Source organism: Zosterops lateralis (assembly GCF_965231275.1).
Source record: "Zosterops lateralis genome assembly, chromosome: 18".
NCBI lineage: Eukaryota > Metazoa > Chordata > Aves > Passeriformes > Zosteropidae > Zosterops > Zosterops lateralis.
This window is the reverse complement of record NC_139778.1, coordinates 5,226,873-5,240,268: the sequence shown is the minus strand read 5'-3', so window position 1 is coordinate 5,240,268 and position 13,396 is coordinate 5,226,873. Positions and strand designations below refer to the sequence as shown.

Below are 13,396 nucleotides of genomic sequence, written 5' to 3'. Positions count from 1 at the left end.
AGCAAGACTAACTCTGAAGGCAGTTGAAATTGACTGGGATTAGATGTGTAAAGTAGCTAATTTTTTTTCCTGGACATTATATTTGTTTCAAGCAGCTCACAGTAATGTGTGAAGGAACACAAGATTCTCTATGGAATTTTGTTCTAGGTCAGGAGTTTTAAGGCACTGTGTGCAGTTCAGCTCTCTGCAGAGGCTACACAGGGTGTAGGAATGTTTGATATGGCATATAATCAGGACAATGGACTGGTTTTGATTTAACTCTCTCTGTCCTTTCTTTAACCATTCCACACAGGTTTTGAGAACAGATTTCCTCGTGGGCTCTCTGAAGGTAGGGGTTCAACAAATAACACATTTCTTTGCTAACTGATTCTGAGCAATAAGTAAAACTCACCCAGACAATGGAAAGGGCAGGCGCAGAAGACAGTAGAACCAGGGTGACTGGAAAGGATATATGGTATTTTAATCAACATGAGCAATAGTCACAATTCTTGGCAGGAATATTCCATATATCGGGAAAGAAAACTTACAGATTTTCGAACTAAATCAAGAGGGCATGATAGACAGAGACAATAATGTTTTTTTTGTGGTGTAACCTTGAATTTTGGGAATTATAGATGATTAAAATTCATCCCCTGCCATCTGCACTGCTGCTGAAAACCTGAGGTTGTGTATGGAGAGAATGCTCAAAGTTATATTTGTTATTTTCCTCTGGGGTAGAGTCTAGAAAATTATTCACTGACTTTGGTTTACCACACAGGCACTGAAACCCAAAGTTCAGAACGATCTTGTCTCCTGCCTGATAGGCAGGTCTGTTCATGTCCAAAGAGTAACTTGTGTTGAACATGAACAGAGAACTTGTGTGCGCCACTCCCTTCTAGGTTTTCTGGGGAAGATTAATGACTTAGTGACTGGGAGTGTGCAGCAGAGCACAGAAGGAACCTTCCACACATGTTTCTTCTGTCCTAAAACCAATAGAAAAAGTATTTCTATTGGACAAATCCTTAACAATGTCTGGTGCATATGAATTTTCTTTTAATGATTCATAACTAATATTAGTCAATATAAGATGTTCAAGCTGTAATATGTTCAAGCTATAATGGAGATTCTTTGAAATGTTATATCACATACCGATTTACCTAAATACTGTGTTATTTAGCTATTATGATGTTTTAAATTATTATCTGTAATGTAGAAGATATTCCTTTATCGGCCAATTTTCAACATATCTGGAAAAGATGCTTTATATTTAGTTCACACAATAAACAGGTTTGGCTTAAGATGGGTGATGACTGACATTCACGATTTGTTCCAGTGCTTGGTATAGACAGAAACTAGCTGAACTTCCCCTGCTTGGTATTAAAACATCAAAACCAGAGAGTGTTAAAGATACCCCCACCTGGAAATCACATGTGAGAGCCACTCTACATGACTCACAGATCTTACTTTTGTCTAAATTTTTGGATATGCAATGACAGAATCTCAGTGGCTTTGTGTACGTGGCTCTGACAAGGATGTGGCTGTGCAGCTCCGTGAATAACAGCTGATGATAGAGCAGGACCACCTTCTGAAGACTTCCAGCTTGATATTCTCTCTGCCCTCACTTGGGCACAGAGGCCTATTTAAGGGGGATGTCTTCAAAGCAATCTGTCTACAAAAGGAACGTTCTTTCTTAGCACTTCAGTGGATAATTAAAATTGAGGCAGAAGTTAAATGCCTGATTAGTTCTCCTCTTCCTATTAGTCATTGAGCATGACCACTGTCTGGATAAATGTAAATTACAAATGCACAGACTTTCTGCAACTTTTCTGCATTCCTCAGAGCAACTGCAGACATGAGTTCAGATGCAGAGATGGCAATCTTTGGAGAAGCTGCTCCCTATTTACGGAAGCCAGAGAAGGAGAGAATTGAGGCCCAGAATCGCCCATTTGATGCTAAGTCAGCCTGTTTTGTAGTAGATGACAAGCAAATGTATGTGAAAGGTACCATCCAGAGCAAAGAAGGTGGCAAAGTCACCGTTAAAAAATATGACGACACAGTAAGTGACACCATTGTTACTCCTTTGTGATCATTCAGTTCAGGCAGTTCCCTGTTTTAGTTTCTCCTGTTGTTCCCTTCTCTTTTTTTTTTTTTTTTTTTTTTTTTTTTTTTTTTTTTTTTTTTTTTTTTTTCCTGCCAGACTGTGACTGTAAAGGATGATGAAGTCTTTCCCATGAACCCTCCCAAATTTGATAAAATCGAGGACATGGCTATGATGACCCACCTGCATGAACCCGCTGTGCTGTACAACCTCAAAGAGCGTTACGCAGCCTGGATGATCTACGTAAGTGGCACCAGCAGCTTCCTTTGGGCAGCCTGGGGAGCTGCTGGGCCAGGCTCACGGGAAGCCACCTTGCTGTGTCCCTTCCTCACAGACCTACTCAGGTCTCTTCTGCGTCACCGTCAACCCCTACAAGTGGCTGCCGGTGTACAACCCCGAGGTGGTGTCTGGCTACCGAGGCAAGAAGCGCCAGGAGGCCCCTCCACACATCTTCTCCATCTCTGACAATGCCTATCAGTTCATGCTAACTGGTGAGTTACTTGGCAAGGGTGGAAAATGCTGATATATGTAGCACTGGCTATTTGGTCAAGGAATTTTAGGTTCTACTTGGTGGTCCCATCGTCCTACAGCACAACGCAAGATCAGGTCATGAAAATCTTAACGGTCTATGGGATGGCAGATAATGAAGGAAAAGCAGTAGCTGGCTGCATGGCTTTGTGCCCCCTCTCTTTGTAAAGAATTTAAAGAAATGGTAAAGGAGAAACACAACAAATAATCTGATTTTAATTAAAAAGTATTTAAGCCAAGGTCTATACACATACAAAAGAAAAATAGTAATGGGAAGCCTTGCAAAGAATCACTGCTTGAAGTTAAATTTTGGGCTACTTCATCCCTGTCTGTAAAAAAAGAAAAAAAGTCTAGATGCACACCAATGTGTATTAATGCATCATTTATCTTATCTTGTAAGAAAGTATTAAATACAGTTTAAGAACAATATAGTTCTTTCCCCCGAAGTCAGTTAGTTGTGTCCGAGGAGCTGATGCCCTCCACATCTCATTTGAGCGCCTCTTTCTATGATTTTGTTTGCAGACCGTCACAACCAGTCAATCCTTATCACGTGAGTATGTTTTGGTATGAGTGGCAAAGCTAACAAAAAAGTGATGCTGTTTCCTGCAATATTGAATACTTTTGTTTCAACAGCGGAGAATCCGGTGCTGGGAAGACTGTGAACACAAAGCGTGTCATCCAGTACTTTGCAACAATTGCAGTCACTGGTGAGAAGAAGAAAGAGCAACAGCCCGGCAAAATGCAGGTATGAAATCAGCTCCCCCTTCTAGTATTTGCCCACACTGTGCCTGCTGAGGAGAAAGTACGAAAGTGTATTTTGGGGTTGCAAGACTATCTAAAGGCAGAAAGTGTTGTGCACCTGAGAGAACAGCCAGGATGTACAACCCAAGTACACCTATCTATGCTCATTTACTCTTGATGCCCAGCCTCAAATCTGCTGAACTCTTACTTATAAAGCCATTTTGCCACTGTAGGAAAACCTCCATTTACACAGGGAGTCTTTACCAGGGAGGTGAAGATAATGTTAGACATCAGCCTTTTCTGTGCTGGCTGTCCATCTATGTACCTATTCATCAGTGTCCTCTGAGATCCACAGCACCTGAGTGGCTGCACATGAAAAGAGAGCAGTCAGTTCCCAGTGGCACATGGTTGTGCCATTCCTGGTCCTTGGCTCATTCCTGTTGACAGGAGAAGTGCAGGAACTCTGGACTCCAGAATGGCTGTGCTGAAGTTAAGCATCATTTCAATTGCATCAGGCAGTAGTTTCCACTGGCTGTTTTTTCTGTCTGTGGTCAACAGAACAGCCCAGAGGGGCAGCTTGGAAAAAGGGCTGGATTTGGGACAGCTGGGACCACTTGCCTGACAGTCAGAAAGTAACCTCAGAACGGATCCTTACATAAAAGAAAGTGCATGCCTCGATGTGCCTTTGCTGAGCAGCACAGCTGTTGCAATCTGAGCCCACTGGTGAATTTGCAAGGCACAGGCTTCATTTCCCAGCACAGAGCAAGCAGCAAACACCCTTGTGGCACAAGTGTGTGCCACCACAGCCTGTGAGATGCTCATCAAAGCGTGTGACATGTGTCAGCATGTTATTTGAGTACCCAAGGGCATGGTGGAGCTTAAGGAGATTCCAAGGCTGAATATTCTTTCACTCAGAAGCAGGTGTCTGTGATTGATGGGTTGCTATGGGCAAGGCAAGTTCAGCACAGGCACTCTTTCCATCAGCACCATGTTAGAATCTCCTGGGCTCAGCTTTCATCAGCTGCTCACTATGCCAGGACTGATCTCAGAAAAGCTTCAAGACAGCTGAGACATGTACAGACCTTGTGTGATAGAAGGAAGATCACCTCTCAGACTGACAGTAATCTGTTCTGCCCTCTTCTGAGTATTCACAGAATATTCTAATTTTTTTAGCATTCCAATCTCCATGACACTAGTATGTTCCTCTTTATAAGAACATTAAATAAAACAGGTTATGATTCTGTGTAGCCCAGCATGCAATGGCACATACATGCTGAAATCAGATGCCAGATAATGGTACAGGAATAAGGGAATACAGGAAGTGTGTAACAGCATTTCCAAAAATACGGTCTCAGCCTCCAGCACTTTGTCACCCAGCCTGCAGACAGGACTCTAGAATAAACTTGTGTAAAGAATTGCCATGTCCTTCCACCCTGCTATCCATGTATCCTGTTTTAGTTCCCTGGTTACAGCTGTGCAATCAAAAGAGGCTTGGTGTTAGGTAGAGTCAGCTGCACTGACACACACATTCCCTTCCCTTCCCTTCCCTTCCCTTCCCTTCCCTTCCCTTCCCTTCCCTTCCCTTCCCTTCCCTTCCCTTCCCTTCCCTTCCCTTCCCTTCCCTTCCCTTCCCTTCCCTTCCCAAGATACATGTGAGAGAGCATTATTCTATAAATTTGAGATATTTTTTAAAAAAGATATAGAGCTACTGCGCTGCTTTAATTTTAGTGGTCCTTCTTCACGGTGGACTAACGAAAACGATTTTAAACCTGCTGTGCCATCTGCAGACAGTGCTGGGAACGGCAGCGCCTCTCCCCTGCAACGTGCTCCTTGCATGCACTGAAATGCAGTAACCAAGACAGTGCCTCTCACCTTTCATCTGATACAAACCAATTTATCTCTTTTTTCCCCTTTTTCCTGGTTTTCCATCTGTCTTGGAAATTATCCCTGGAAACATTTTCATGCCCTGATTATGCTGACTTTGCTAGAGTCATGCTAGTGACTCTGCTTCCTGGACTGCATCACACCAAAAAGGAGAGACATAATGACAAAGAAGCTTTTTTCCTTCCATATTTTTATGGAAAGGAAAAACTTACCAAGAGAGATACAACACAGTATCAAAACTTTACGTGTTGATCATTCCTTCTGCAGTAATGCAGCAGGGACTAAAAAAAAAAAAAGGAATCAAAGAGTCTCTGTTCTGTCCTTATCTAAGTTTGGCATTTGAGTGTCAGGCTTTGTCCATGCCCCAGTCCTCAAAGCATGTGAAGAGCTGCATCCTGAAAGGCTGCTGCTGTTTGGATGCAACTGCAAAATACTACATTCTCTCTTGGTAGGTGTTTCCTATCAAAGTCTGTACTTGTCGTGGGCTTGAGCAACCTTCAAAAAAATTTCCAGAATTCTCACATTTTCTGTAGCTGTCAAGAATTTTGTGAACAGGAATGAAGAAATAGCTCTCATACAGGTTTCAAATGCCCTGAACTCCACTGCAGTGACTTTGTATATGATATCCAACATGTGCAATTGGATACAAGAAGCAAGCAAAACACAGATCTGTCTTTCAGCACTCTTTCCTTTGAAACCAATGGCAATATCCATGAGTGTTGGCTAATGAGTGATTAAGAAGTCTGCTAGTTTTTAAGTTTAAATCAAGTGTGATATGTAAAAATTATCTGTAATTTTTGTAATATTCATTATTTAATAAGTTGCAAAGGGATAAAGAAGCATTTTCTTCTGTGACTAGGGAACTCTGGAGGATCAGATCATCCAAGCCAACCCATTACTGGAGGCTTTTGGCAATGCCAAGACTGTGAGGAATGACAACTCCTCACGCTTTGTGAGTTCATATCAGATTTGTTGGAATCAAGACATTTAATGCAAGCCTCATTCACTGATTGTCATAACCAATGGTTTGATCTGCACTGCTTGATAGGGGAAATTCATCAGGATTCACTTTGGACCAACTGGCAAGCTGGCCTCTGCAGATATCGAAACCTGTGAGTTGGAGCAAGTCAGAGCAAGCAGAATTTATGCATTTGCAACCTCAAATTTATCGGGAGACTAACAGCCCCTCTCTTTTGGTTAGATCTCCTGGAAAAATCCAGAGTCACTTTTCAGCTGTCTAGTGAAAGGAGCTATCACATTTTTTACCAGATAATGTCCAACAAGAAGCCAGAGCTCATTGGTGAGTGCCAGCAGTGCTGAGCTTGGCTCAGTGAGTGCTTTCTCTTCCCACTGTCACCTGCCCCAGTGCCACTAAAGGTGACCCACACCCCTGCAGATCTCCTCCTTATCTCCACCAACCCCTATGACTTCCTCTATGTGAGCCAAGGAGAAGTCACAGTCGCCAGCATTGATGACAGTGAGGAGCTGCTGGCCACAGATGTGAGTAGAGCAGAGCAGAGCAGTCCTGCAGCCAGTCCAGCTGCAGCCAGGGGGGTCTGGCCAGCCAGGACCAGCACTGGGCTCTGCTGCCTGGTGCCACAAGACTGGGATGGTGCTGGACACAGCACAGTCAGGGACAGAAACCCCACATGCCCCTTGTGCTTCACCCTTTGTGCTTTCCCAACTTGCCTATTGCCTCTGCAGAATGCCGTGGACATCCTGGGATTCAGCCCTGATGAGAAGGTGGGGATATACAAACTGACAGGAGCTGTCATGCACTATGGGAACATGAAATTCAAGCAGAAGCAGCGGGAGGAGCAGGCAGAGCCTGATGGCACCGAAGGTAGGGCTGGTTGCAGTGTTTGCTTTTGAACTGCACCAGCAGAGAGCTAGGAACCCCACCCCACAGAGTGCCCAACTCTGGGAAATCATTTTCCTTTCAAGAAAGTAATTTTTATTAGATTGTTTCAAGTTTCACAAAGTTAGTGATTTAATTTATGTTCTACAAGGAAACAGAAAAGCATAAAACTTAAGCATTGCTGCAGCCCTTCAGGCACGGACACAGGATTGTGTTGCAGTTGAGACATTGCCTTTGGAGCAAAGGGAATATTCTCCATGAGACTGGAGAGTTCTCTTGATAATAGATGCATTTGAGTTGTGCCAAAAGTAGACTCCTTGTAACAGAAACATCCCAGAGGACCAGGACACTTTTCTTTGTCTGTACTGAACTCGTTTGCCATTTCTGATCCTAGTGGCTGACAAAGCTGGCTACCTGATGGGTCTGAATTCTGCTGATTTGCTCAAGGCTTTGTGCTATCCCAGGGTGAAAGTCGGGAATGAATATGTAACTAAAGGACAAAATGTCCAACAGGTACATAAGCAGCTCATCAGCTTTTCAATTTCTTCAGAGGGTTCTTTCAACTTTAAAACTAACTCAACATTTGTTACTGCCATGGCTGTGCCTCTTACAGGTGTACAATTCAGTGGGTGCACTGGCTAAGTCAGTCTATGAGAAGATGTTCCTGTGGATGGTTGTTCGCATCAACCAACAGCTGGATACAAAACAGCCCAGACAGCATTTCATTGGTGTCCTGGACATTGCTGGCTTTGAGATCTTTGATGTGAGTTACTGTAGGTATGCCTGCCCACTGATGGCTGCTTGACACTAACTTGCTTTTTTTGGTATTTTGAATTTGTAGTTCAACAGCCTGGAGCAGCTGTGCATCAACTTCACCAATGAGAAACTGCAACAGTTCTTCAACCACCACATGTTCGTGCTGGAGCAGGAGGAGTACAAGAAGGAGGGCATTGAATGGGAGTTCATTGACTTTGGCATGGACCTGGCTGCCTGCATTGAGCTCATTGAGAAGGTGGAAAAAATCTTTTCATTGTAGGAGAGTACAGTTCTCTTACATCTTTTAGTTCAGTCGTTCTTGATAAAATGAATTACTGTTGAATTACATTCTCACATCAAAACAGGCAGCTTATAAAACGAAAGCTTTGGAGCAACAGGCTGTCTCAGCAAAAACAATGGTTTCCTGAACAACATGGCTGGGGTGGAAGGGAGAATGCCTACACAATGTTAAATTGATGACTTTAACAACTGCCTTTAAATAGTGAGGGGAACAGTGAGGAGCAGTAATGGATCCCCTCCCCACCACTTACTTTCTCTATGTATTCATATTTCTCCCAGCCCATGGGCATCTTCTCCATCCTGGAAGAGGAGTGCATGTTCCCCAAGGCAACTGACACCTCTTTCAAGAACAAGCTCTATGACCAGCACCTGGGCAAGTGCAGCAGTTTCCAAAAGCCCAAGCCTGGCAAAGGCAAAGCTGAGGCCCACTTCTCCTTGGTGCACTATGCTGGCACAGTAGACTACAATATCTCTGGGTGGCTTGACAAGAACAAGGACCCTCTGAATGAAACTGTTGTGGGGTTGTACCAGAAATCATCCTTGAAGCTGCTCTCCTTCCTTTTTTCTAATTATTCTGGTGCAGAAGCAGGTAAGTGCTTTTTCAGTGATGGCCAATAAGCCAAAAATCAACTAAAGTCTACTTCTGCTTCTCCTCTCAGTGGTATACTCAAGGCTACCAGCCCCTAAGGTTACCTTGTTCTTGTGTGCATCCAGATATGCCAAAACTAAGACACCAACATGCAGAACTGTTGCAAACACCACGTTTATGCGCTGCAGAGAAGTAAAGCACAGCAAGTCCAAACCCAAGTGACAGGAGGTGCATGTTTCCTGACTAACTGTGTTGTGAATCACCTCCATGGTTACTCAGCCACTAGACAGGGGCCAAATAAATGTGCAAAGTGCAAGCATTTTAGTCTTTGTAGACAGAGTTTTGTTTCTTGAGAGGAACTGGAAGGACTAAAAGGAGACCATGTTACGATTTCATATCCAGCTGAGCAGTCCTAGTGTTGCAATGGAAAAAGAGAGAGACAGAGAATAAATTTAGAGGTACTCTGTAAGTCTCGATTTAATTGGCTTCACAGTATAGCAACTATGGAAAGACACTGAGCTGCTTGGACTTGTATTCCTGAGAACTAAAATTTGCTTCTTGCCATAACTCAGACTAGAACTGTATCCTTCACCTGGAATATTGGATTAGGAGATTTTTCTATAAAAGACATCCCTGCACTGATAAATGGATGTCCAGTGATGAGTCACATTTTTGAGATCTTTCACCTAATTAAAAAAAAAAAAAAATTAAATGGAGGTTTGTGTAATAGTGAAAGTAACATGTTACCAGTAGCATAAAGTACCCTGTTAGGAAACTTATGTCAGGCCACACTGTTCCATACTAGCAACCTAAATCTTGCATTTGAGTTCAAATTTCCCACATACTGGTCCATAACTACCTAGCAGCAGTTCACTAAACTCTCAGGGAGCAGTGTGTCAGTATTTGAAATTAAGTATTTTATTGGTCCATGGCCAAAGGAAGATGAGGCCTACAAAATGTACAGCATATTCTAACTGTTCACCTCCCACCTACTTCTTCCAAGGTGATAGTGCTGGTGGTGGTGGCAAGAAGGGTGCTAAGAAGAAGGGGGGATCTTTCCAGACAGTGTCTGCTGTGTTCAGGGTATGTGAATTTCTTTTTACATGAGCCATGTTTCCACAAAATGGTCTGAGGTCTGGAACACCTATCCTATAAAAACACCCGAGAGCTGGGGTTGCTCAGCCTGGGAAAGAGAAGATTCCAGGCACACCTTATTCTGGTTTTTTCAATATATAAAAGAGAGCTTATCAGAAAGACAGAAAAATACTTTTTACCAGGGCCTGTAGTGACAGGACAAAAGGCAATGATTTTAAACTGAAGGAGGGTAGATTTAAATTGGATATAAGAAAACAAAAATCACTCTGAGGGTGGGGAGGCCCTGGCACAGGGTGCCCAGAGAAGCTGTGGCTATCCCATCCCTGAAAGTGTCCATGGCCAGGTTGGACAGGGCTTAGAGCAACCTGGGATAGTGGAAGTGGGACAGGGATGTTGGGCTTGATGACCCTCGAAGTCCTCTTCCAAACCAGACCATTCTGTGATTCTATAACTCCTTGAATTTAGATAAGAATGCAAAAGCTTTGTAGCTTGAAGCTGAAATCTTTGGTTCATTCCATCACAGGAAAACTTGAACAAGTTGATGACTAACCTGAGAAGTACCCATCCTCACTTTGTGCGTTGCCTGATTCCTAACGAGACCAAGACACCTGGTAAGTCCACCCTTAAAGTCTGAAGACATGGGATTGACAGGAATTGGCTTCCACACCAACTTCCCAAATAGTTCTTTCTGCACGTGAAGTCATTTTGGGGGTTGGCCTGCAAAACAGTAACAAGGGAAACTTTTCTGTGTTGTCTACTGTGACTGAAACAATTTGACCATTACATGGTGCACAACAGTTACCTGTCTTTGCTTAATGTGTGTACACAACTGAGCATGATAAAGATGGGATTACAGCTGACAAAATTGTGTATTGTGGGTAACAGCATTAGAAAATCCCTTGTCTGGATGGCACTACACTACACTCTGCCACCTTTGCCTACATCCAGTGAGGAGGCTGATGCTGTTGAAGATCTTTCAGCTGGTCTCCTAAAAGTACCATCCTGACACTTTTTGAGAAATGTGGCCTGATGCCTTTTCACAAGCACTGCTAGCCCTTGGATTCTTCATTAATGGAACTCTCCACAACTTATATGAATTGAAGGCATGTTCTGTCTGCACTTCTTGCATCTTTAATCAAGAGCTGCTTGAATTAAAAAAAAAAAAAAAAAAAAAAAAAAAAAAGAGGTAATTCTGAAATGTTTTGTTTAAGGTGCAATGGACCATTACCTGGTGATGCATCAGCTGCGGTGCAATGGGGTTCTAGAAGGCATCCGAATTTGCAGGAAGGGGTTTCCAAGCAGGATCCTTTATGCAGATTTTAAGCAACGGTAGGTCCTCACTGGTAGTAACAGTAGGTTATTACTCACTGTCTGTTAGGAAAAGGCCTCAGTAAGCTCATAGCTCAGGTGACATGTCTGGACACCACGGAGAGACACCTTCCCAGTCAGGCCAGATTAGTGGCACTGGAGGGAACCAAGTCATTAACACTGTTTTGAGGTCACTCCAGTGTTTCTCTGTCTGACCAGGTAGGAGATTTCTTGATACATCAGAACCAGCATAATTTCTAAACTTGGCCAGTGCCTGATGATTCAAAAAAATGCAAAACACTTGCAGTGTAATGAGTGAGGTGCCATTATAGACTACTCTTTGAAGTCTTCCAGAGTACAAAGTCAATCCACATGAGTGTCCCTCACAGTTCTCTCTCTGTCTTTGGCCTGAGTCCTGTGCCTTGTTTTCTTCATCTTTAAAATGGAGATAACTAAACTGGTTCATCTGGACTCAGTTGCCATAGAGTGCTAAATCAGAACTGTCTGCTGTTATAGTTAAATATAGCATCTTCTGTGCTGCACTGGTATGAAAAGGACCCAAGATCTCACTGAAAATGTCCTGCAACCTGATGTTCAGTAAGGGATTAGCTAGTCTCAATTGTCAGATTTTAATCTGAAGTGACAGATGAAGGAATCCATCCATAATGGCCATGGTACAAAACCACAAATTGCTTTAGGAATGATAATGGAAGCCAAAAATAGAGAATAAACTGGCTGCACTATTATCACTGTCATGATTTTACATATCCTTTTTCAAGGTGGACTAGAGGATAGGAAGTGGTCCAGTGTACAGTCACACATCCACACTGATGTATTTGAAGGAATCCCTTTGGAAGGATTAGATGGTCCTGTACAATGGCATAGGATTACCTTAATCATTTAGCTACCTTACAAAATGCTAAGACTGCTGTTAGCACTTCCACATTAATACCATGTCATTGTCAATACACTCAGGCATTCAGTGGTACAACTTGTAGAGACTGAGCTGTGCAAAGTTTGCATTCCCTTTGGAATATAGCTTATCTTTGTGAGTAGTTTTAATTAATCTTCTACTCTAATTTGAGTGGCATTCCTCTGATCAGTGAAACAAGATGAGAAGAGGCTGACATGCTCCTAATTCCTGCAGAGACTCTTAAGCATGTGCCATAATTTGGTATGTAATAACACACTGTGTTGTTACGCAGCCAACAAATTCCTCTCAGGAGTAAATGTTCCCCCTTTTCATCATGCTTTGTTCAACCAGACAACATTGTCTAGATTTCAGATGACATATTCAGCTGCTTTCAGACAGCTCAGTGTTCCTGTATTTCATGATATACAATGGATCCTATTTTCTTCACCACAGGTACAAGATCCTTAATGCCTCAGCCATTCCAGAAGGCCAATTCATTGATAGCAAAAAGGCTTCAGAAAAGCTCCTTTCCTCCATTGATGTTGACCACAACCAATATAAATTTGGCCACACCAAGGTAAAGTCCTTGTGGAAGAGTAGTATAATTAAGCAAAATATTTTGTTTGTTGAAAGTATTTCTTGCATAATAATTCAGCCTTCAGGATGATTATAAACAGAGTACTCTGCTAGCAAGAAGGAGTGCAGACAATTTGTGTGGTTCTCGTGTGAGGGGCAGCACTGCCAGCCCTGGGAACTCCATACTGCCTGAATGACCCAGCATAGCTACAACTAGATTTTCTGCTGCTTCTTTCTCATGGCCAGTTGAAAATATTTATGTCAGTGCATGTTAGACAGGCTCAGACAAGTTTGGATAGTCCTACTATTCAGGGGATTTAAGCACACAAAGTCTGTCTTCCATATCCAGAGCAGTGTTAGGTGAGACACTTCTTTGTTCAGAACAACTCAGTCAGTGAGCTCACTGGACACAAACCCATGGCCTATGTTACTGAACAGACATAGAATCACAGAACCACAGAATGGTTTGGATTGGAAGGGATCTTACAGATAATCTTGTTCCAACCACTCTGCCCTGGGCAGGGACACCTTTCACTATCCCAGGTTGCTCCAAGCCCTGTTCAACCTGGCCTGGGACACTTCCAGAGATGAGCTAAATTTTTCATAAATTACACTGGAGCAGACATCAAATGACACTGCAACAATATGATTAGATCATACACAGAGTGACTTGTCATGAATCACAGGAACACTGAGGATTTGTATACTGACAGGAAATTTCTCTAGCTCTTAAACCTTTCCCCTGCAGGCATTTTTCTTAAACGACCTTGT

At 42.8% G+C, this 13,396-nt stretch overlaps 1 protein-coding gene across 1 annotated transcript in view; it reads left to right on the top strand.

Annotated features, from left to right (window-relative positions):
* Nucleotides 1-291: 291 nt before the first annotated feature.
* The window catches only part of LOC310916844 (myosin-4-like), a gene marked incomplete at its 3' end in the record, with an annotated part of 29,147 nt that continues 16,042 nt past the window's right edge, over nt 292-13,396 (top strand). Inside the window, exons 1-19 of the mRNA XM_083874713.1 lie at nt 292-328; nt 1,819-2,035; nt 2,177-2,320; nt 2,412-2,568; nt 3,128-3,155; nt 3,239-3,350; nt 6,090-6,182; nt 6,279-6,342; nt 6,432-6,530; nt 6,627-6,730; nt 6,935-7,073; nt 7,483-7,601; nt 7,702-7,851; nt 7,930-8,100; nt 8,424-8,733; nt 9,737-9,816; nt 10,352-10,439; nt 11,040-11,157; nt 12,503-12,626. Coding sequence (XP_083730839.1) covers nt 1,832-2,035; nt 2,177-2,320; nt 2,412-2,568; nt 3,128-3,155; nt 3,239-3,350; nt 6,090-6,182; nt 6,279-6,342; nt 6,432-6,530; nt 6,627-6,730; nt 6,935-7,073; nt 7,483-7,601; nt 7,702-7,851; nt 7,930-8,100; nt 8,424-8,733; nt 9,737-9,816; nt 10,352-10,439; nt 11,040-11,157; nt 12,503-12,626 — 2,304 coding nt within the window. The 5' untranslated portion in view covers nt 292-328; nt 1,819-1,831. The remainder of the gene's footprint in view (nt 329-1,818; nt 2,036-2,176; nt 2,321-2,411; nt 2,569-3,127; nt 3,156-3,238; nt 3,351-6,089; nt 6,183-6,278; nt 6,343-6,431; nt 6,531-6,626; nt 6,731-6,934; nt 7,074-7,482; nt 7,602-7,701; nt 7,852-7,929; nt 8,101-8,423; nt 8,734-9,736; nt 9,817-10,351; nt 10,440-11,039; nt 11,158-12,502; nt 12,627-13,396) is intronic.